Source organism: Coffea arabica, chromosome 2e (genome assembly GCF_036785885.1).
Source record: "Coffea arabica cultivar ET-39 chromosome 2e, Coffea Arabica ET-39 HiFi, whole genome shotgun sequence".
Taxonomy (NCBI): Eukaryota; Viridiplantae; Streptophyta; class Magnoliopsida; order Gentianales; family Rubiaceae; genus Coffea; species Coffea arabica.
In genome coordinates, this window is record NC_092313.1 from 16,181,116 (window position 1) to 16,201,635 (window position 20,520).

Consider the following 20,520-nt stretch of genomic DNA (forward strand, 5'->3'; position numbering starts at 1 on the left):
CTTCTCTGTCCTTTTCTCCAACTAGTTGTGCGGACTATCTTTATGCCCGAATCAACCTATATTTTACTTTTTCTTTTTCTTTTGGTAGAATCTACGTACTTCCCATCCTTTTTTTTTTTTTCGAAAGTTAGATACATAAACCTAATCCCAGAAAAAACCTCAAAAGCCGGCAACTTTTGTGGTCCTCCCACGGACTTATAAACCCAACCCCAAACCCCCCCAAGAACCGATGTGGGATGACAACCCCACAAGGGCAAGCCAGTAGACCCGCTGCTACTAAGAAGTGACGACCCCCCACGAAACCCAGTATAACTACCCTTGCAGGAATTTACCTCTTGACCTATTCTTAAGAAATGACTTTTTTTTTACGAAAGTTAAATATATAAACCTAATCCCAGAAGAAACCTCAAAAGCCGGCAACTTTTGAGGTCCTCCCAGGGACTACGTACGTTCCCATCCCAATAACCAATTATTTCTTCGCTTGAGATTCGAATCCAACCTTTTTTTTTTTTTGGGGGTAATATGCTTTTCAATGCCAGCCAATCTTTTCCCTTGGCTAATTCACCTCAAGGTAATAGTAGTGTGGCATCAATACAGTAGTGTTATGCTAACTAACTACTTTATGTTTCCATGATTTATCTTTTGCTAATTTTACCTATGAATCATTGTATTTTCACCATTAACATATTTTACAATCATCTTTTTATCTCACATATATTATATAAAATATGTGTTACAGCATTTTTTTCAAAAACAATTATTTCAAAAAATTTACTATCCAAACACACTTATTCATTTATAGTTTTAACCTTCCATTTAATTGCAAATCTACAAGAGGTTAGAACTTATGACAACACATTATGCTAAAGTCGATTGCAAATCACAAGCATTTTATTTCTATAAATTTTTTCCTTAATTAGTAAAACTAAAGCCTATGTACAATGTTAACCCTTGACTCCAAGGAGAATCTCATAGTCGGTGAGAAGTCCTCAACGGGCTATTGAACAAAAACAAAATAGATAAACACGTAGAAGAAAAATAAATAGAGGAGAGATGGGCTACTGATATACTGAGTGAGTGTGTTTGGATAGGAGATTATTTGAAATAATTACTGTAGCACTTTTATGATATATTATATGTGAGATAAAAATGTCATTAAAAAAATGTGTATTGAAAAAAATGTTTTTGTGATGTAAACAAATAATTTTTTAGTAAATAATTACTAGCTAAACACACCCATTGTTTACCTTTTTGAAGGGAAGTGGAATGGGCCGGATGGAGCTCTACCCTCAACCGTAAATTTACCCCACAAGATACAACCAAAAGGCAATTGCTGACTCTTGGTTGCACCCATGGAACTTAAGTGGTACTCACGCACACATCCAACAAACGATGTGGGACACAGGGAGAGGGAATATGGGAGCATTTACTAAACACTAAGGAACGCTCACTCACTCTGGTTTTAACCTCACCAACCTTTTTTTCTTTTTCCGAAACGACAAGATTGGAAGAGGAATTTTTTGGTGAAGACACAATTGTACCAGACGTCTACCATTTTGGACATAGGAACGGAAAACACGTAGGACCGGCGCCTTTATAAAACTTAAAGGGAAGTCTGAAACTAAAAATTGAAAAACCAAACGTTGAAATCATTTAGGTGAATCCACATTGTTTGATAATCAGTTAAAGATGAGCCTTGAATTGGAATACTTTCTTTTCATGTATGGTATATTATTCAATAATCATATAATTTATATTTCACATTCCATTAATATTTTAAATGTTACTTTTCATACTAATAGACGATCAATTACTAATAACGTTTGTTTTTTCTGCGTGAGAGAATAGAGAGATTGTGCAAGTGTGTGTGTGCTTTTGTGTGGTACAGAATGGAAAAAAATATTCTATACGAATTAATAAAGGAACAATGTATGAACATAATAGTTTTGAAAGAATTAAAACTGCGTGTCTGTGAGAGAACAGGTAGCGCGTAGTATGTTTGATATAGGATGCGTGTACGTGACAAGGTGAGTAAGCATTACTGCATTAATCCAATAATACAACAACTTAACGATACTTTTTTTTAATTACAATTTTGTATATAAATTAAGCAATATCAATGTATTCAAATTAGATGAAATTATTCTATTGAACAAACATAATATAAGAAGCACTCAAGTCACAAATTATTAAACATTTAATATAGTTATCAAACTATTATTATGGAAGTAAGGTAGTAAACATTGACAATAAAATGATTGTCAAATCCAATCTGAGTCCATTTGGATTGAAATTTTTGTAAAAAAATATACTATATAAAATGGTTGTGTCAGGGACATGGTTTTTTTAATGTTACTATCTCGTTTGAATTGCTATTTTTCGAAATTTTTGTAAAAAATATTTACTATAGTGATTTGACACATGCGATATAAGAAGTTGATTGGAAAATGTATTTACGAAAAACTTAAAAAATTTTCAGTAAAGAACAACAATCCAAACATGGTTGAAACATATAACTCCAAAACGAAATTCGGACAAAATTCATGCGGATAATCTATCCTAGATTTTTCATGATCAATGCATGGCTTCCTAGATTCATGCTTATGAGTGTGAAATTATGTGCCCGGTTTGATTTGGACAAGAAAACTTTGAAAGTCAATGCTTAAAAGTTAGAGGACCCCACAGAGCTGAAACGTCACGTAGAGCCAGTAGTATAAAAATGATGCGCTTATGGTCCTCCGGCGCCGTTTACGCTTACGGTACCGTGGTCAGAAACGGTGCGCTTTTTGTCGTTGTCGATGCATGAATTTCTTTCCTTCTTTTATTTATACTAATACGCTTCATTACTTGCAACTTACAAGTCAACTCCCAGGGATAATTACTTTGATTTCGAATTGATTTCTTGCTTATCTGTTTCTAGTTGACACCCAATTCTTTGTTGACCCCAGAATAGAAAGAATGGAACGAATACTGTTGACCAATGAAAATTTGAAACTCACCCACGTCGTATAAACTCTTGAATATTCCTTTACTCCCCCGTCATTTTAGAGTAATATTCTTCTTCTACTTCCTCAAATAGCCGGCCACCAGTTATATAAAACCAAGCTCAGTTCCGACGCGTACATACTTACATACATACGGCTGGTTTAGGCCGAGAGGGAGCTGAGGTTCTTGGTGCAGGCGGGGGCAATATGGGCGTGACAAGGACGAGATTTTCCTCTTTCTCTTTCGTTCTTGCAGTTGTGGCCTTGATCCTTAATGCCCCAAATTTTTGTAGTGGAGGAATCACTAGCAGTTTTGTGAGGGTCGATCGGAAAGCCATCGATATGCCTCTTCACGCTGATGTCTTTCGTGTCCCTCCCGGCTATAATGAGCCTCAGCAGGTCCCTCCTTACTCCTCCTCTATTTTTTTCCCTTGGTTTACATTATCCGATTTTGGAAACAAAAATAAGAAGAAGAAGAAGAGTTTAAAGCAACTGAATTTGGATGTATTGAAATTCAACCGTTTATGTGTTTATTGATGTTAAGGTGAATCATTTTATAGGTACATATCACTCAAGGAGATCTTGAGGGAAAGGCGGTGATTGTGTCCTGGGTTACAGTGGATGAACGTGGTTCAGATACAGTTCTGTACTGGAGTGACAACGCTACAGAAAAACTCAAGGCTAAGGGAACGGTGACTAAATACAAGTACTTTAATTACACCTCTGGCTATATTCATCATGCTACCATTAAACATTTGCAGGTAAATTTTCTTTCGTTTCTTGTCATTTTGTTTTTCTGGGTACAGGCCGTGTTTCATTTTGTTTTTAAATACTACTATATAATTGGTTAATGCTCTTTTCTTTTGATGGCAGCATGACACAAAGTACTACTACGAGGTGGGAATTGATCACACGAGCCGGACCTTCTGGTTCGTCACCCCTCCAAAAGTTGGCCCTGATGTGCCTTATACTTTTGGTCTCATAGGTACTCAAAAAAAAAAAAAAAAAAAAAAATTTCTCCTGATAAGCCTGTATATTGTGTTAACTTAAAACAACTACTTTGCTTTTAGATTACATCATAAATGCAATGCAGTATGTTTAGTACTATTTGGCCAACCCAATTGAATAGTTATCTGGATGGGGAATTTATGAATTATTGAGACGCTTCATTTCAGGGGATCTTGGACAGAGTTTTGACTCAAACAGTACACTAACGCATTACGAATCAAATCCAAGCAAAGGACAAGCGGTACTATTTGTTGGAGATCTCTCATATGCCGATCGCTATCCTAATCATGACAATGTGAGATGGGATACATGGGGAAGGTTTGTGGAGAGAAGTGTTGCTTATCAACCATGGATTTGGACTGCAGGAAATCACGAGATAGATTTTGCCCCAGAAATTGTGAGTGTCATTCTAAATTATTTGTTCCCCTTCCTGCTGCCATCATATCGTCCTCAAAATCTTGAGAGGATATCTTGCCCAGACAGGGATTTGTTATTCTGGTGATTGTTTTTGCTTTGCTCATTCTTGATCCTTAATCAATCCTGAACGGCATTAATTCATCAGCTCTGCTGTTTTATGAACTCAAATTTCAGCTGATAGTTGTATTTCAGCTGTTGCATTTATTTCTCACCTCGGGAAATGTTCCTCTTATCAAAACAAGTCATAACAAAATGGCAATCATTTACCTGCAGGGTGAAACAAAACCTTTCAAGCCTTTCACTCACAGGTATCATGTTCCTTATAAAGCATCAAATAGTACTGCTCCATTTTGGTACTCAATCAAGAGGGGTCCTGCATATATCATTGTTTTGGCTTCATACTCAGCTTATGGTAAGCTCATTATTGCAGTGAAAAAATTTTAAGGTTTATATGTTGCTTCAAATAGAACAATTTGCTCCGATTGCACCAGCATGGTAGACTTGCTGGTTAATTGGGACTCTGTGGTGGTTTCAACACCAGATGGCAAAAATTTTGACCAAGTATAATGTGCTCAACCAAAAACGAGCCACTTGCTTCTGTTTCTAGCCATTTATGGAGGGAACACTACCATGCTCTCTTGCGTATCATAACTGGCTTTTCCTTTCCCATTTCAACCTTGTGAAGGTAAATATACTCCCCAGTACACATGGCTTGAGGGAGAGTTTCTAAAAGTCAACAGGAGTGAGACACCATGGCTGATCGTTCTAATGCATTCGCCATGGTACAACAGCTACAATTATCACTACATGGAAGGAGAAACCATGCGAGTTATGTACGAGCCATGGTTTGTGATGTACAAAGTTGATCTTGTATTTGCCGGTCATGTTCATGCTTATGAACGATCGGTACGTGAACTTTTTAACCCTCTGCCAATTAGTTGCGCGACTTTATGCGGCTGACTGACTGCCGACGATTCACTGTTCACAGGAACGCATATCAAACGTTGCATACAACGTTGTAAATGGTCTTTGCTCTCCTGTGAGTGATCTTTCGGCCCCAGTATACATAACCATTGGTGACGGAGGAAATCTCGAGGGTTTGGCCACCAAGTAAGATTGACTTGAAACATCAGTAACGGCTGATTGCCCTTGATGGATGGAAGTCCCGTCTTCTAATAGAAATGTTTTTTTTTTTTTACTTGTATTTTGCAGCATGACGGAGCCACAGCCCAAGTACTCGGCTTATCGCGAGGCCAGCTTCGGTCATGCCATTTTGGACATCAAGAACCGTACACACGCCCGCTACGCTTGGCATCGCAATCAAGATGGAAACGCTGTTGAAGCAGATTCTATGTGGTTTTATAACCGACATTGGCACCCAGTTGATGATTCTACGACTGCCAAACTATGATTGCAGAAATTGTTGTTGTTCCTTTCCCCACCGTTTTTCTGTTCCTTCCCTTCTAGATGGCAATAACTACCCAGGTTATTTTGAAACGGGCGGTAATAACAACTGGATTTGGAATCAACGCAAGTTAAATTTGTTAACGATTCCCCTTTCTTCTTTTTTGTTTTCGTGTACTTTTGTTTGTGCAGTCGTCGTGTATGGAATTGGATGTAGAAACGAACTGAGACTGAGATTGGGGAAACATCTCCCGGCTGCTGTGTCGCCTGACATTTTAGTGAAAAATACTTACTACTAATAGACTTGGTCGACTAAAATACTGTATTATTCACGCTGCATTTTGCACTAGGTAGGTACAAACATTTTGAATATTTGCCACCGTTTCTATAACTGAAAATTATATTTTGGATGGCTTGTACAGTAAATATCAACGACTTACTCCAATTAGTAATTTAGTAGCCTTTCCTATAACTCCACAAATACTGAAATTATTATTATATTTTGGATGGCATGTGTGGTAAATTCAATGACTCGCACCAATTAGTATTTCAATTAATAATTAGTAAAATATTCAACGATAAAATAAAAATGTATACATTGTTAATATATATATATGTAAAGATATATATATACACACACATTATATATATATATATATATAAATACATACACACGCACAGACTAAAAGTGTATGTTTATATATATATATATATATATATGTATATAATGTGTGTATATATATATACACACGCAAAGACTCATGTCTGGAACTGCAAACAAATGCTATGCTCCTGTCTTGGTCAAAATGTGAGGCAGGAGAAGAGACGACCACAAGGTTTTTGTTGTCCTCGTCTATAATCATTCATCAGGCAGACGTTTGTATCATATGATATGGTTGATGGATGGCGAAATTGGAAATCGCGTAGTTAAACGTGAACATATGCTTATCAGATTAGAATAGAAATGGAGCGGCAGGTTATCGTTCAGAACAATTCCTCCTCCGAACCCGAAGATCCAAACGAGAAGAATACGAAGAAGAAAGAGGACGTCGCTGCAGATCCAGAATTCTTCAGCTGTTTGCTTCAACCTTCTCCCCCCGACTCCGATCCTAATTACATCGGAATCCGCCGCCTCCTCCTCTTTCGCAAAGCGCAGTCCGGTGTTCTCCGCCGCAAGGTACTACTACCACCTCTTGTCCGCGCATTCTTAGATTCACTCGTAAATTGAAGGCAAAACAAAATTAAATGCTTGTACGGTATGAGTACTAGTACTTTTATTTTTTCTTTTTTTCTTCTTTTATAACTGTGTGATTTTTGTGCGTGATGAGAAAGGAGTGGAGATGCAATGGGAAAGGCTACGTTGCGTACCGTAATTACATTAACAGGCCAAGGAATTGGGAGAGTTTAAACGTACCGAGCCACTCCAGCACTCCGGGGAACAGGTATCTGACTTGTTTAGTTAGTTATAAGCATCTCCATTGTTTTGGTTTAGAGTTTACTTTTTCTCTGAGTTCGTCTATTTCATACAATACTGACATCAGGGTGCTTTACTGGTTGATGCAAAATCAGTGGCCGATGGGTGCCATCTCCAGGTCCACTTTCCCGGCAGTTAAGTGAAGTGGACAGCTGGAGCCCCGGTCGGGTATGTCCCTTGCTTCCCTCCTCTAGTTTGATTCTATGCTCCCAACCATTGTATGGTCCTTTTTAACATGATACATGTATTGAGAACCAGTTTTATGGCTCTCAGAAAGTTTTTTCTGGATTCTGCGGTTCTAATTTTGAAATCCGCGATACGAACATCTGTAGTTTGCCTGACCGGAAATTTGGTTTTCCTATATGTAAGCCTCGTGCACATTCTTTTGCATTGAATTCTCCACATAGTTAACATGCTTTCTTCTTGGTCACTTTTTTATCATTTTTATTCTACTATTAATCTTTATTATGTGTACATCTTTTTGGACTGACGGAGACTGAATATAAATAAGAAATGACGGGTTTAGTTGATAACTCGTATGCTTTCTTTCCTTGACATTTATTCATTGCTATATTCGAATCTTGCTTGTGATTCTCTGAGGCATGATGTTTATTCCCTGTATATCCTTGTCCTGTCTCAGTCCTTTTTTTAATCCCCCTTTCAACTATTTCTATCCAGTGGTTGATCCCATCCTCTCTTCTGTTTTTTCACTTTTTCTAGTTACACTTGCAGAATCAGATACTAAGACACTCACTGGACATTGACTATCTGCTTCTTTTACAGTTTTTGCGGAGTGGCAGCCAAGCATTTAGCCGTAGCAGCTCGAATCTTAGTGATAGTGATTTCCCACATAAAAAGACTGAACCTGCGTATTCATTTGTAGGGATGCATTGCATTTTTGATCAATGCAAGGCCTTGGGTAATCATTTCATAAGTTCAAGAAGTTGACTGTTCCCTTTAGCCCCCAGAGGGCAAGTTGTTCACATAAGTAAATGGAACTGCTATTTTCCTCCTAGTTACTGTTATAAAGTTTGGGCACATGAGTTCTGACCTACTTGCATATGGAGCATCTGATGGGAGCTTAACAGTCTGCAGTGTCTCTACACCACCTTCAGTTATCAAGCAATTAATTGGACATTCGAAAGATGTCACAGGTTGGAATTATAAGTGCTCATTCTGCTGTCTTTCCTTGGCCCTTATTCTCAAATTGTATTTGTAGAACAGCCTAGTTTAGTTAAGCTGCCAAAGATACTTTGCCGATTGATTGGGCTATAGGTGGTCAATTTAACCACAGTTTGACATTTCACCTTAGAATAATGGAACAAGGTTCATTTTTGTGGATGCCATCCTGTGAAAATATTGCACGAGTCTGGTGCTGTTGGTATGTCCCAGTAGCAGGGTTGTAAGGGACAGGGATTTTGTTCTCCCTTTGTGACATTTTGGCTCATTATTTTTGTGACGTAACTTAATTCATGAAGTTCAACTGCGCTTACTGTCATCTTAAATGTCGATAAAGAATGGAATTTGCAGAATATCTCCAGAAATATTCTATACCTTGTACCCTAGCATATTCTAAATCTAAACTTGTGATTCATAAAGGGCTCATAAGTTGATTGATAAATCTAAAACAATTAAGCAGATAAATGTTGTTTATTCTGATGTTTGAAAGGTTGCTTTGTTGCTTAATGATTTTATCTTGGAAGTAGATTGCTTGAGTAACTGGTGCCAGAAATAGGTACTGTCAAATGTTGACATTGAAATAGACTCGAAGTAACTTTTATGTTTCGATTTGTATAGCATCCTTGACTTTTAACGGTTCAATCTTTTTCCAGATTTTGACTTCTCTGCAAATAATCACTATATTGCCTCATCATCCATGGACAAAACTGTCCGAGTATGGGATATTTCCCAAGGCCTTTGCATTAGGGTGGTTTATGGCATCTCTCCCCAGCTTTGCATTCGATTCCATCCTGTAAGTGAACATTCCGGCTACAGAACAATTAAGCCAGGAATTCCCATCATGAAAGCGTTGTCCTATTATCCCCATAATTTATACCTATTACCACATAACATCATTGGCTTTTCTTGACCATGTATACATATGATATACATGTACTTGACATCTTCATGTTTCTGTTGGTGCGTTCCAGAATAGAAACGTGCAGAAATTTTGACAACTAAATTAAAAAGATGGAAACATGTTGACTTAAAAATATTTTCATCTTAGCTTTTTACATCTTTCATATGCTGTGCTGTACAACATATTGTCCGCACACTAGCATCCATGGTAGTTTGGCCCTTTCTTTGTGTTACTTGGCAGTTCTGAATTACATTGTCAAATTAGCTGCTGATCTATTTTTTTTTTTCCTGTATTCTCATGCAGGTGAACAATAACTTTCTTTCTGTTGGCAATGCAAACAAAGAGATTACTGTATTGATGCTTGCCCTTTGACTCATCTCATTTTTCTTGCCAACTCTCTCTCTTTCTCAATTTGGTTAAGAATGTTGCAAGAGAAGGCTTTCCTTCTTGCTCGCACAATTAGTACCTTACAATAGGACAATCTTAACAAATAAACCCATACCGGGAAAAAAATTACCAGCACTTAAGTGCCTATTCTCTTATCTGTGTTTATAAACAACGGCATTTGCCTTTAACTATTATTGTAATGATTTGATTATGTTTTGTTCTCTCAATTTAAATTCCAGGTTTTTAATTTTAGCACTGGGAGAACAATAAGTAAATCAATCTTTGATAGTGAGGTTACTGCAATGGACCACGACCACACTGGCCAGCTCATATTTTGTGGTGATACTCAGGTTTGCCTATATTTCTTCAGTGTTTCGTCAAATCATGTTATCAGCTATGCAAGAAAAGAAACTTTTTCTTGAAAGATTTTGCATTGTATGCCTTCATAGGGATGGATATACTCGGTTACTATGGATTCTCATATTGGTACTCTATCTCGGTCTCACCGTCAACGAAGTAATAGTAAGGGCAAATCTCCTATTACAACAGTACAATACAGAACGTTTTCATTGCTTGCACGAGGACCGGTGTTGCTGACTTTTGCTCGTGATGGAACTTTGTCTTTTTACAGGTTGAACAGGAACAAAGCTCTCTAATCATTTATATCTTATATTTTTGTCTGATGGAAGCATACTCTTGCTTTGTAGTGTTTCTTCGGAGACACAAGGTTACTTGACTCTTCGCTGCTCGTTGAAGTTGGCCTCAAGACTTCATAGTATTCGTGCCTCTTTCTGTCCTCTGCTTTCCCTTGAAAAGGGAGAATATATAGGTTTGTTGCTAATGTTGGATCTACTCCTTTGTAGTCATTATATCACTTACCTACTGAAATGATGAAGTAGAACAATGCTATTACTAGTAAAAATCCTGCCTGGATCAACTTCCCACAGTTGTTGAGCTTTTCATTTTTGTTAGAGGTGACTGTTGTTGCATTTCTGTCAATGTTGGCCTGTTGCTTTCCTGGATGTTCCTGTATTATGTTTTTTTGTTTTTGGATGGCATGAGATAGACAATTAGACTCGCAGCTTTTTATGGCCTTTTATCTTTGCAATTTTGTATATTATTTCTTAATGTGAATTTAGGAATATCTGGACAAGCATGTTATACAAGAGATCTGGTGAAAAAGTTCGCCTGTTTTAGTGCCTGAAGCTTGGAACTGTTCAGTTAAAATAACAGATATTAGTTAAGCTGCTTCCTTTCAGTGTTTCTACTGCTTAAAGAATATCTGGATAAGTATAATATCAAGTGCTGCTTGGTACATATATTGAACATATCAGCATACAGTAATGTGCTTACGTTTTTCATGCAATTTGACATCTGAAGTTGCTGGAAGTGAGGATGCAAACGTCTATTTCTATGACTTAACTCGGCCAAGGCATACATGTGTAAACAAGCTACAGGTATATTTCAAATGGTATCCCAACTATTTTTGTTTCCATCCCATGTATTGTTATTCTGTTCAGGTACTTAACGCCAATCACTGATGACTCCCTCTGGATGTCTTTGACTGCAGGGCCATGGCTACCCAGTTATAGGTATTGCTTGGAACTACGGGGAGAACTTACTGGCTTCTTCTGATTTTGGTGGCACAGTTATTGTATGGAAGAGAGCAAAAACAAGTTAAAACAGTTTCACTGAGCAATAGACATTTGAAATACGATAGATGGGGTTCCTGTAGATCAATGCATCATTATTGTTTTTTGCTTGCATGGGAAGGTTTACTCCCTCTTACACATCATGATGATTATGGAGAAATGACCTCTCTCTCTCTCTCTTTGATATCAAGGCCTCTGGAAATTGCATTTGAAGTCATATACACGAAATTATGATGCTTCCACGCTAGCTGATGCTACCAACTGACGCTTTCTGCACGTTAAAGATGAAATTATGCATTACCTGAAACTTTGATATAATTCGAGCTATCCCATCTATGATAATATTCCAATGATGAGTCGGTTGCTTCTTGTAATGCTACCGCGTGAATGGCGGGTATACAGATATTCAAAGAAACTAGAGATGGCAAGGTCCAGACCTCTCGCTAAATAATGGAGATTGGCAACAAATAATGGAGACAGGTAACTGCAGGTAGCTCAAATCCATCGAGGGACATGAAATTTGAACGTTCTCACAAGGCGCCTCCTCCTACCGTTCTTCGCTTTTCTTAATTCAAATTGGCTGTTTAAAGGCACTTTTAGATAATCAAGTCGCAGTGATGACTAATGACTGTGTATGCTAGATAACGGAAATGGAACTTGAATATTTGCCTTTGATGCGGCCCATTCGTCGCCCCTTTGAGTCGAGGCTGTAATTCCATTCCTCGTGCAAAAGAGCACCACCAAACCTAGACTAAGGGATAGTGGAGCTTACCTCGAGGTAATGTGTTCCTGATAACATGGATGTCCGAAACGTGCACTGCCCGAGACACCCAAAATCTTTGCGATTATAAGGTACTCTGCTATCCCAAGGCAAAGAAGATACAAAGAAAAGGCTCGTCTATCTCCTTCGATAATTATAAGGATAATACACAGGAAATCCTAAAAAAAAAAAGAAGAAGAAACCGAAGAAGGGAAGAATCTACACTCTACATAGTTACAGACAACCAAACACCGCTTCAACCTCTAAACTATGAGTTTTCAAACCGTCTCAAACCACTTTCTGCTTAACATCAGCTCACAAATTTCAATTGCTTCTGATGCTTTTGGCCAGTGTTTGCTTGCATCCTACAGGCACTTGAGACAGGTATTACAATTCTCCAGCACTTTTTTTCACCTCCGCCGCCGTTTCCCATCCACCTGAAGCGCATACAGAATAAAAACGTCTCTATTAAATATGTTATCCACTGAAACAAGTTCCACCTAATGGTGAACAGAAAAAAGAATGATATCTTCAACTCCAGCAATCAATTCAGCTCGACTAACAGAAATATAGCAGTTAGCACTAGTTAGTCCGGGAACTCTCAAAATTTATTTGCTCAACGCAATCAAAAACAAGAGACAAAGATGCCAGGGCAAGGAAGATAATTAATTCGAAATGTGCTAGAGTACAAGAAGCTGATATTTATTTCATAATCTTTTCACAGTTCAATTTGAATCTTTGAGGCCATGATGTCAAATCCCTGCCTGCACAAAATTATTGTATTCATGCACCAAGAATCAAGTTTTGAAGAAGTGAGGTTGGACAAGGCAAAATTGTAGAAACCATTCGAATAGGCAGGTATAAATCAACCACCCCAGTTGGAATAATCTTCTTCAATCTATTTTATCAAAGTATTTTGATAAAAGGCATGCTAAAACATGTTTTTCCAAAATCATCTCTGCACAGCAGCCCTTGCATACACGTCACTACGACTAACCGGGATAAGTTAGTAGAAATCGAACAGACAAGCAAATCGTTCAGAAATTTCAGACAAAACAGTTAAAACACACTGAATTGAGCTATTATGCTTACCAGTGATTTTGATAGTCTATGTGAATGCTTACCAGAAAGACGCATATGACAAGGCTTCATGCAGTGTAAATGTTTCTTTTAACAACCGTTCTGCTGAAGGTGATGTAGGAGAAAAGGAGGTAGGGTGTTTGAGAACTACCCTCAAAATGATAGTCTTGGAATATAACAAGTAACAAGATGGATTATACCCAAGGGGCTCTCCCTGCTTCGACATTTAGAAATAAAACTATACTCATGGAAAATCTTTCATTTGTTAAACCCAGAACAGACAAAAGGAAAAAGAAAAAATCATGAACTGGAAAACACTTTGATATTTTTTGGAAAGATAAGGATGGAATACAAGCTCAAACATATCTCTTCATAAGACTCAACTGACCCTCACAAATTAACAAACCTAGTCTGCCTTTTCATGTCAAACCAGCAGTTTTCTAAAACTGAAAAGGCCCCAGGTCCTTTGGAAGTCACTTTAAGAACTGCAAAGCTCATCCATATTAGAATCACTAGGTAAACTCGAGTTCCATATCCAGAATCAAACAAATGGAACATACTTTTCTACAGAGGGACCATTTTGATATAAAGTCAAAGTCAGTCTTTCCTAATGCAGCAGGGGGGGATCCTAAGCACTGTAGGTCTTATCAAAAATGCACAGATTAACACACGCTGCGTAAAAATTTACCACTTGAATATACTTACCAACAACAAATCAAGAAAACCTGCTAAAATTGAAATAGCAAATCATCAAACGAATTATCTGAACATCTATTGCAAATTTTAGCAAAACCATCTTTCATTAAAACTATATTTTTTTCTATGACCTGCTGTTCGAATAAATGATCCCCTTTATTGCCAATTACTTTATTTCTAGAATTTTGGCTTGATTGAGTTTTGAAGACAAGCCATTGAAGAAACAACACTACTGCTACAAAATTGCAGGCAACACTTGCATATTCTTGCAAAATGAGTTTCAAATCTGACCAGTAGCCCTATCTAGGTAGTCCCACTCTATTTTCCTGGAGATCATCAAAATCTGAATTTTACTTCTACTTTTGACTAACAATAAGTAATGCCACCAAAGGAAGGCAGCTTCACAATCCTTCAATAACTAGATGCATCAGTTGGGACTTTATGGGAACAGACCACAATAAATACTCTACTCCATAATCAAGTTGCACTCAAATGCTATTCTGACTGAGCAGTAAGTCATAGCAATTCGAGTACATTACCAATCCATATAAAGGAAAGTGATTTTGCAGTTGATAAAGTTTGTGTGATATCCCATTTTCTTTTTAATAAAAATTACACATTAACTGCATGCTGTGAAGTTAAGGTGAAGACTACCTTTGCCTCTGAATGTCTAGAAGCAGCATGAGAATTATTTAGCTTTTTCCGCTCGCCGGAGGAACAATTTTCACAGAAGAAGTGTTCAAGTTTTTTGGCTTCGTCTATGCTCAGGTCTATACAAGTTGGATGAAACCTGAACAAAGTAAAAGAGTTAACGAGTTTCAAAGAAGAATTCAAACAATGACATATGTAGTATGGATGTCTTTAATGCCTCTTAGGCTGAAGCAACAATAAATATCCAATTGTAGAAAATGCTGTTATGCAAAGTTTATGAACCAATCTGAGCCCAATCAGTAGAATGGCAGAATGTGCTCCTCAATGACACGCAGCATGTGTTGCTGTAATATGAAGTAGTAGATTCGGTTAAAGGCTCAACATATAGAATTTGCACTGGAAGTTAGGAGCATAATAGAAAGGATCTGCCAAAAGTAGCAGCACTATGCTTCTAACTGTCAATGCAGATGCCCATCTAGTAATTGCTGTAACTGCCCAAAGTAAACAAATTATATCCTTTACTTCTGCAATGATTCTAACAGTAAAAAATCTTGCTCCGAAAATAATAACAATTTTTCTTAAGGGATATTGGCAGACCAAAGAGAGAGTCTCACCCACACATCCAGAGGACTATTTCATAGTCTCGGCTGATGGTAATACTGTCCTTTTTATTTATTTATTTATTTATCCATTTTTGTTTTTCTTCCTTGAGATTCCATGGTTTCATAATTTAAATACTTTCTATGTTAGAGAAAATGTCACAGAGTCAACGATCTTTTTCAATCTCTATCTCCAATGCCACTGAGCCAAAAGTTCATTCACTTCAATTAACACTGAAATGGTATATACTACTTGATGACATTATAGGAGTACGGTTGCATTTATACCAAACTCTTCCAACAAACTGAATAGGAGGATATCCTAAACCACTTCAACAACTTAAGCTGGGTCCTCCGTAGTCTTACCTAAGCGCAGGTCCTTTGTGGTTTTGCCCTCACCCTCATTTAGTGTGAACATAGGTCACAAGAATGAAGGTAAAATTCAAAAGATTATGACCAGGAGGGCACAATGATAAAAAAAAAAAAAAAAAAAAAAAAAAAAAAAACTACTGGGTTTAAGGAAGATAATTTTATTTACTCTATGAGACATAACATGAAAAACCACACGCGCACACAAAGGGACATTAACTCCCTCTTTGCCTAATTTCTCAATTCCCAAGTAGAGAAGAATCACAAAATAAAGATTCTTCTGGATTGCTTAAGAACTTCTTTTGTTCTTGCAAAGTGGTGCTCATTGAACTTGCATTTAAATTCTTCTTAGTTAGTTGTACATTCTGTTTTACATGTTTCTTTGGAGGATACCGACAATTCCTACATGCAGTAGACTCTCAAATGAACTTTTTATCTGAATTTCAATGTACTTGTCTACTACTTGTATGTGGGGTATATCCTCTCATTAATGGAAACTTATCAAACACGCACAAAAAAAGGTAGTTCCACACTTCTAAATATACCACCTCTTCCAAAGACAGCATTTATTGCTACACTAAAGCATGAACATGTGTTTCTAGGCTTGCTGATCATACATCTTATAACTGAGCTTTTCTTCCACTGTCATAAATAAGTCACTCCCTGAGCCTGCCCACAAGACCCTAGCTGCACTGGAGCAGGTGCAGTCATGCGCAACTTATTTGTCTGTCATCCTTGCTTACCAAAACAGCTATCCAGAGTTGTACTTGGATGTTTAGGGTCAGAGTTATGAGCTACTCGAAATATTCCAAGGAAAGGGTGGTAAAAAATGAACAATCCTAGAAATGTATGTGGCATTTCCAAAACACACTGTTCCACCCACAGGCAAAGAAGCATGAATATATTATGAAATGTTGGCAGCCACAAGCAACTTTCTTATAGATGAAGCAGGACATCATTAAAGCACAAAATGATTAAGTAGCTTAAGCCAAATAAAAAGGCATACAAAAGGAAATGAGGCAAGAAGTGAGGTCAACTTAACAACAATATTCTCTCATTAGTAATTTAACCATAGTCACAACGACGGCTACGATCCTAACAAGCCTTCAGTCAAACTACTCTTCCATAGAGGCCCAAACAACCTGTGAAGGATGGAGATTCTTCTTTACAGTTTCCTTTCATGACCAACTTTAACATGTTACGTCTTCATAGGAAGTGTACTTCACCTCAGACTAATCATTAACAAGCTGGAAACTAATCTTAACTTCAAAATGCACTATTCAGTATTTCAAACTGACTCAATTCATTAAGACAACCAAGACTTCAAAAGCAAATTCAACCACACATCAGTTTTATCCAGATACTTAGCTGAAAACTTAAGCATGGCAACACAGAGATCTTCCTCCTGTTAAATTGATAGAGTTCAAATGTTGAAGGAGTGGTAGCAGAAAATAGCCCAGGAGAGTATCAGCAGGATGCCCCTATTTTCATAATGTTTTTGTCCCCTTCTTGATACAAATCCAATTTTCTAGAGTTAACAAGCAAGCTCAACCTAATTTGGCAGGCTAAAAATGATAAAGAAGTTACGTGCATATTATGTCCAGTAAAGGAGTACATCCATTTAGGAGAAATTATTAGCCTCCCTTAAGCAGCACGTCTTCCAAATATAACCAGCCAGATAGTTTGTATAAGATACAGATGCTGCTATAACAACCGTGTTAGCAAGAAAAACAGGAAAGGAGTAATTATAAGCACCGACTTCCACCATCACAATATGAATTAAGGAAAATATTAATAGGAATTCTTCCCTTGCTGTATATTGTCTATCAATCTTCAGTTAGAATAATCATATTTATTAGCTTGTTGCATGATGTTTATTAATCTTCAGTCATTATTATTATTATTATTATTCAGCTTCCCAACACACACAGAAACAAATCAATGCTTTCAACGCATACATTTATTGCGGCCAATAGAAACAACAAGCTTAACACAGGACCCAAAAAAAATTTGCCTCCCATCCAAAAAAATTTGAGTAACTGAAGATAAACCAGAACAAAACCGCTCACACTCAGAATAAGAATTAGTCATGACTAACTAATGACGCAATAAAACTCGAAAAGAAAAAATGATCAACCACAAAAATAGTCAAATAAAACCAACACACCAGTCGTTGCAGTCTTCGCACTGAACCATTAGGTCATCAGGATTATAAGGCATCTCACATTTACAGTACCTGCCACGTCAGGAACAATAAATACATTCAATTTATTGTAGCTCTAAAATAGTAAAATCAAGACCAAAACAGCTGCTGCGTAACCTGCGTTCTTTTCTAATAACAGCTAATTAAAACCAATGCTGAAAATGTCCAGTGATGAAGGGGAATTATTTCCAGAACAGTTGATCTTAGGTCTAAGAAGACTCTTAATTACTGCGCGAGATCGAGAGACTTTGTAAAATAAATAGATGAATGATTCAATGAACATACACAGCGACTCTATCGGGATTAAAGGCGCCAGTGGACGAATTATACTCAAAACGACAAAAGAAGTCATCGTTGCCCACAGCATCGAGCTTAGTGTAGCTCTTGAAGCTGTGGACCGTACACTTGCCCTCTATGGTGTCAGCGCTCTGGATATCGTGGTGATCGGAGAGGAACACCTCCTTGGAGCCATGGAACTGCCGTCGACCTCCGATCGACTCCTCCGGCCGGTAATACCACCTGACGTGGACCCTGACGTTGGCGCCTCTGCCGTCGGACTCGATCTTCTCAACTCTCGACACGTACGACGGCTTGTTCGTGTCCGACGGCCTCATCAACACGCAGTCTCCGGCTGCTCGTAACGTCGTACAGTTAAGATTTTCAGGGTTCTCAGAAAATTTATCATTTCATATATATATATATATTGTTTTTCCTTTTCCGCTGTTAAGCGGGTGAAGTAAAAGTAAAGGTTCTACTAGCTTAAAAAAAAAAAAAAGGAAGAAAGAAAAAGAAAAAGTTTACCTCGGATGGTTTTGTTGATAGATTTAATGTTGTGAGAGTCTAGAGTACGGCGAGTTGAGCGGCCTTTACCCATGGACTAGTGAAGAAGAAGAGACTGGAGAGACATCCACTGGGTGGGCTTACAGAGAAGAAATTGGTGAGAGAGATATGTGGAGCAAGCTGCAAGGGAGAGAGATGGCGACAGGGTTTGTTTTTAACTTTTTTTTCAAGTCGGATTTTCCTGGGAGTGGAAGACTTGCTATTGTGCTTCGCAGAGTATAGTTATTGGTTAGACAGGTGTCTCCCAGGTCCTGATCTAGGAGATGGGCGGTTCGGGGCCCGCGTTCCCGATGTGAAAAGCGGACTTTCTAGGTAGATATGATGTGTTGAGGATAACTGCGTCACATTGGATAATATGCTAACAGTCTCTAACTAATTCCAAAAGGTAAATTGCATCCATGCCCCGGGCTTTACCTCAATTGTCAATCTGACCCCCTAACACTGTTAGTCAGCGGATTTCTCCAAGTTCAAGCGTAGAGGACAACTCATCACGCTGCCCTTTTCTTCTTATTCTAGTTAGCGGTTTAATTTCTTATTTTTTCTACTTCTTTGCATTTACTTTTTTCTCTTCTTCTGTCTCTCATCTTTCACATTGCCACCTGGTATTTTTAAAACTTTTGATCCCCGCTCTTCTAATCTAATTGTGTGCGGGTGTGTTTCTTCCGTTTCGAAAAAAAAGATCCTCGCTTTTTTATTACACGCTTGATTTCTTATGCTAAGATTACTTATCTATTTCCTGCCTCTATATATTTTACTCTGCGTTATGCTTAATTTGAAAGCAATATTCAATGTGTAACAAATCGAAATAGAGGGGCATTTTGATCGATTAACCTTTAATAGGATTAAGTGCTACCTTAGAAAAGTAGGGGCCAAAGTGAGCTACAACAGAAACATTAGGGAGCACATTCTAATTAAATTTTGCATCAAGTCTCAATGCAATGCTCAACTTTAACCCTTCATGGCAAGTTTGTTACTATGTAAGAGTCCCCAGTCCGATTTGATGTTGTCAAAAGTAAAAACTAAGACAGGTTTATGTTAAATCTTATTAGTTTGTTAAACCACATGCACTTATGTAATCATAATTAAGATTAATTGTGGGATAGAATTAGTCAAGTAGTTATGGAGGCTCTATGGATATGGAATTTTTTTGGAAAATTATTTTTTGGACTCTATAGTAATATTCTAAAAACAACTTAAAAAACACACAATCTCACATACAATTTAGAAAATTTAAAAAAATTACCAAATACTATGACATTTTCTCCTTTCACCCACTATCACCACTCATCAATGTCACCATCTCTCCGTTCCTACCTTTTCCTCCTCCATCTCCGCTCCCATCATCACCGCCACTACACCGCCGCCCCTCCCTTCCCTCCCCTCCTCTCTCCTTTCTCTTTCGCCCCTCTATTTTCTTCCCTTCCCCCTTTTTTCTTCTCTCTCTTCTACCTCTTCCCTCTTCTTCCACCCTCTTTTCTTCCTCTTCTCTCCCTTCCCAACACGATTAGATTTGGTATAGTCACGGGCCGCAATTTGGCTGCGGCCAGTGACTAGATAAGGGAAAGGAAGGGATGGAGCTGCAATGAATGGGAGGAAAGGGGAAGGGAAAAGGGAGGAGGAAGAGGAAGATGGAGGAGGGAGGGGAGAGGAGTGACAGTGAAGGAGAGAGGAAGGGAGGAGTGATAGGTGGCTAAGTTATTTATTTATTTATTTATAAAGTATTCCATTAAAATTTTAATTTCTAAAATTACCTCAAAATACATTCTAAAAAACAAACACCTAATCATTTATAATAAAAGATTTTCACATACGCCATTACGGTAAAATTTTTAAAGAACACCTAATCCATATAATTTTTTTCTTCCACATGACAAGTAGTTATACTTTAATCAATTATAAGTTTCTTTAGTTGTAGA

General features: G+C 37.7%; 3 protein-coding genes across 5 annotated transcripts; 2 read left to right on the forward strand and 1 right to left on the reverse strand.

Moving 5' to 3' along the window:
* The first annotated feature begins 3,055 nt into the window (after window positions 1-3,055).
* On the forward strand, window positions 3,056-5,960 carry LOC140036751 (purple acid phosphatase 2-like). Its single transcript, XM_072079306.1, has 8 exons — window positions 3,056-3,383; window positions 3,545-3,745; window positions 3,858-3,969; window positions 4,160-4,389; window positions 4,683-4,821; window positions 5,095-5,315; window positions 5,398-5,519; window positions 5,622-5,960. Exons 1-8 carry the CDS (start codon window positions 3,192-3,194, stop codon window positions 5,818-5,820), a joined length of 1,416 nt encoding a protein of 471 aa, XP_071935407.1. The 5' UTR covers window positions 3,056-3,191; the 3' UTR covers window positions 5,821-5,960.
* A 621-nt stretch (window positions 5,961-6,581) lies between these two features.
* Window positions 6,582-11,590, forward strand: LOC140036752 (uncharacterized). The gene is made up of 12 exons (XM_072079307.1): window positions 6,582-6,990; window positions 7,146-7,255; window positions 7,383-7,455; window positions 8,071-8,206; window positions 8,304-8,441; window positions 9,120-9,259; window positions 9,671-9,718; window positions 9,994-10,104; window positions 10,204-10,385; window positions 10,462-10,583; window positions 11,135-11,211; window positions 11,325-11,590. Exons 1-12 carry the CDS (start codon window positions 6,778-6,780, stop codon window positions 11,433-11,435), a joined length of 1,461 nt encoding a protein of 486 aa, XP_071935408.1. The 5' UTR covers window positions 6,582-6,777; the 3' UTR covers window positions 11,436-11,590.
* Window positions 11,591-12,286: 696 nt separating this feature from the next.
* On the reverse strand, window positions 12,287-18,893 carry LOC113731238 (chromatin remodeling protein SHL-like). Of its 3 annotated transcripts, XM_027256383.2 has the most exons (5): window positions 18,566-18,893; window positions 18,050-18,395; window positions 17,729-17,797; window positions 14,597-14,732; window positions 12,287-12,603 (listed from the first exon to the last, which is right to left on the reverse strand). In XM_027256383.2, the coding sequence occupies exons 1-5, from the start codon at window positions 18,636-18,638 to the stop codon at window positions 12,577-12,579; spliced, it is 651 nt and encodes a 216-aa protein (XP_027112184.2). In that variant the 5' UTR covers window positions 18,639-18,893; the 3' UTR covers window positions 12,287-12,576. The 3 variants fall into 3 exon arrangements, with proteins under 3 accessions (XP_027112184.2, XP_027112185.2, XP_071935409.1); XM_027256384.2 differs by lacking the exon at window positions 17,729-17,797 and having other exon boundaries at window positions 18,566-18,776; XM_072079308.1 differs by lacking the exon at window positions 14,597-14,732 and having other exon boundaries at window positions 18,566-18,776.
* Window positions 18,894-20,520: the final 1,627 nt, after the last annotated feature.

Coding starts and splice junctions, on each gene's coding strand:
- LOC140036751 (XM_072079306.1), top strand. CDS start 3,192: ATGGGCGTGACAAGGACGAGATTTTCCTCTTTCTCTTTCGTTCTTGCA. Junction 4,390..4,682: donor TAGATTTTGCCCCAGAAATT/GTGAGTGTCATT, acceptor ATTTACCTGCAG/GGTGAAACAAAACCTTTCAA. Junction 5,316..5,397: donor TTCATGCTTATGAACGATCG/GTACGTGAACTT, acceptor CACTGTTCACAG/GAACGCATATCAAACGTTGC.
- LOC113731238 (XM_027256383.2), bottom strand. CDS start 18,638: ATGGGTAAAGGCCGCTCAACTCGCCGTACTCTAGACTCTCACAACATT. Junction 17,798..18,049: donor AATCCCGATAGAGTCGCTGT/GTATGTTCATTG, acceptor CTGACGTGGCAG/GTACTGTAAATGTGAGATGC. Junction 14,733..17,728: donor TGCGAAGACTGCAACGACTG/GTGTGTTGGTTT, acceptor TACTTTGTTCAG/GTTTCATCCAACTTGTATAG.
- LOC140036752 (XM_072079307.1), top strand. CDS start 6,778: ATGGAGCGGCAGGTTATCGTTCAGAACAATTCCTCCTCCGAACCCGAA. Junction 9,719..9,993: donor ATGCAAACAAAGAGATTACT/GTATTGATGCTT, acceptor TTTAAATTCCAG/GTTTTTAATTTTAGCACTGG. Junction 10,584..11,134: donor TGAAAAGGGAGAATATATAG/GTTTGTTGCTAA, acceptor TGACATCTGAAG/TTGCTGGAAGTGAGGATGCA.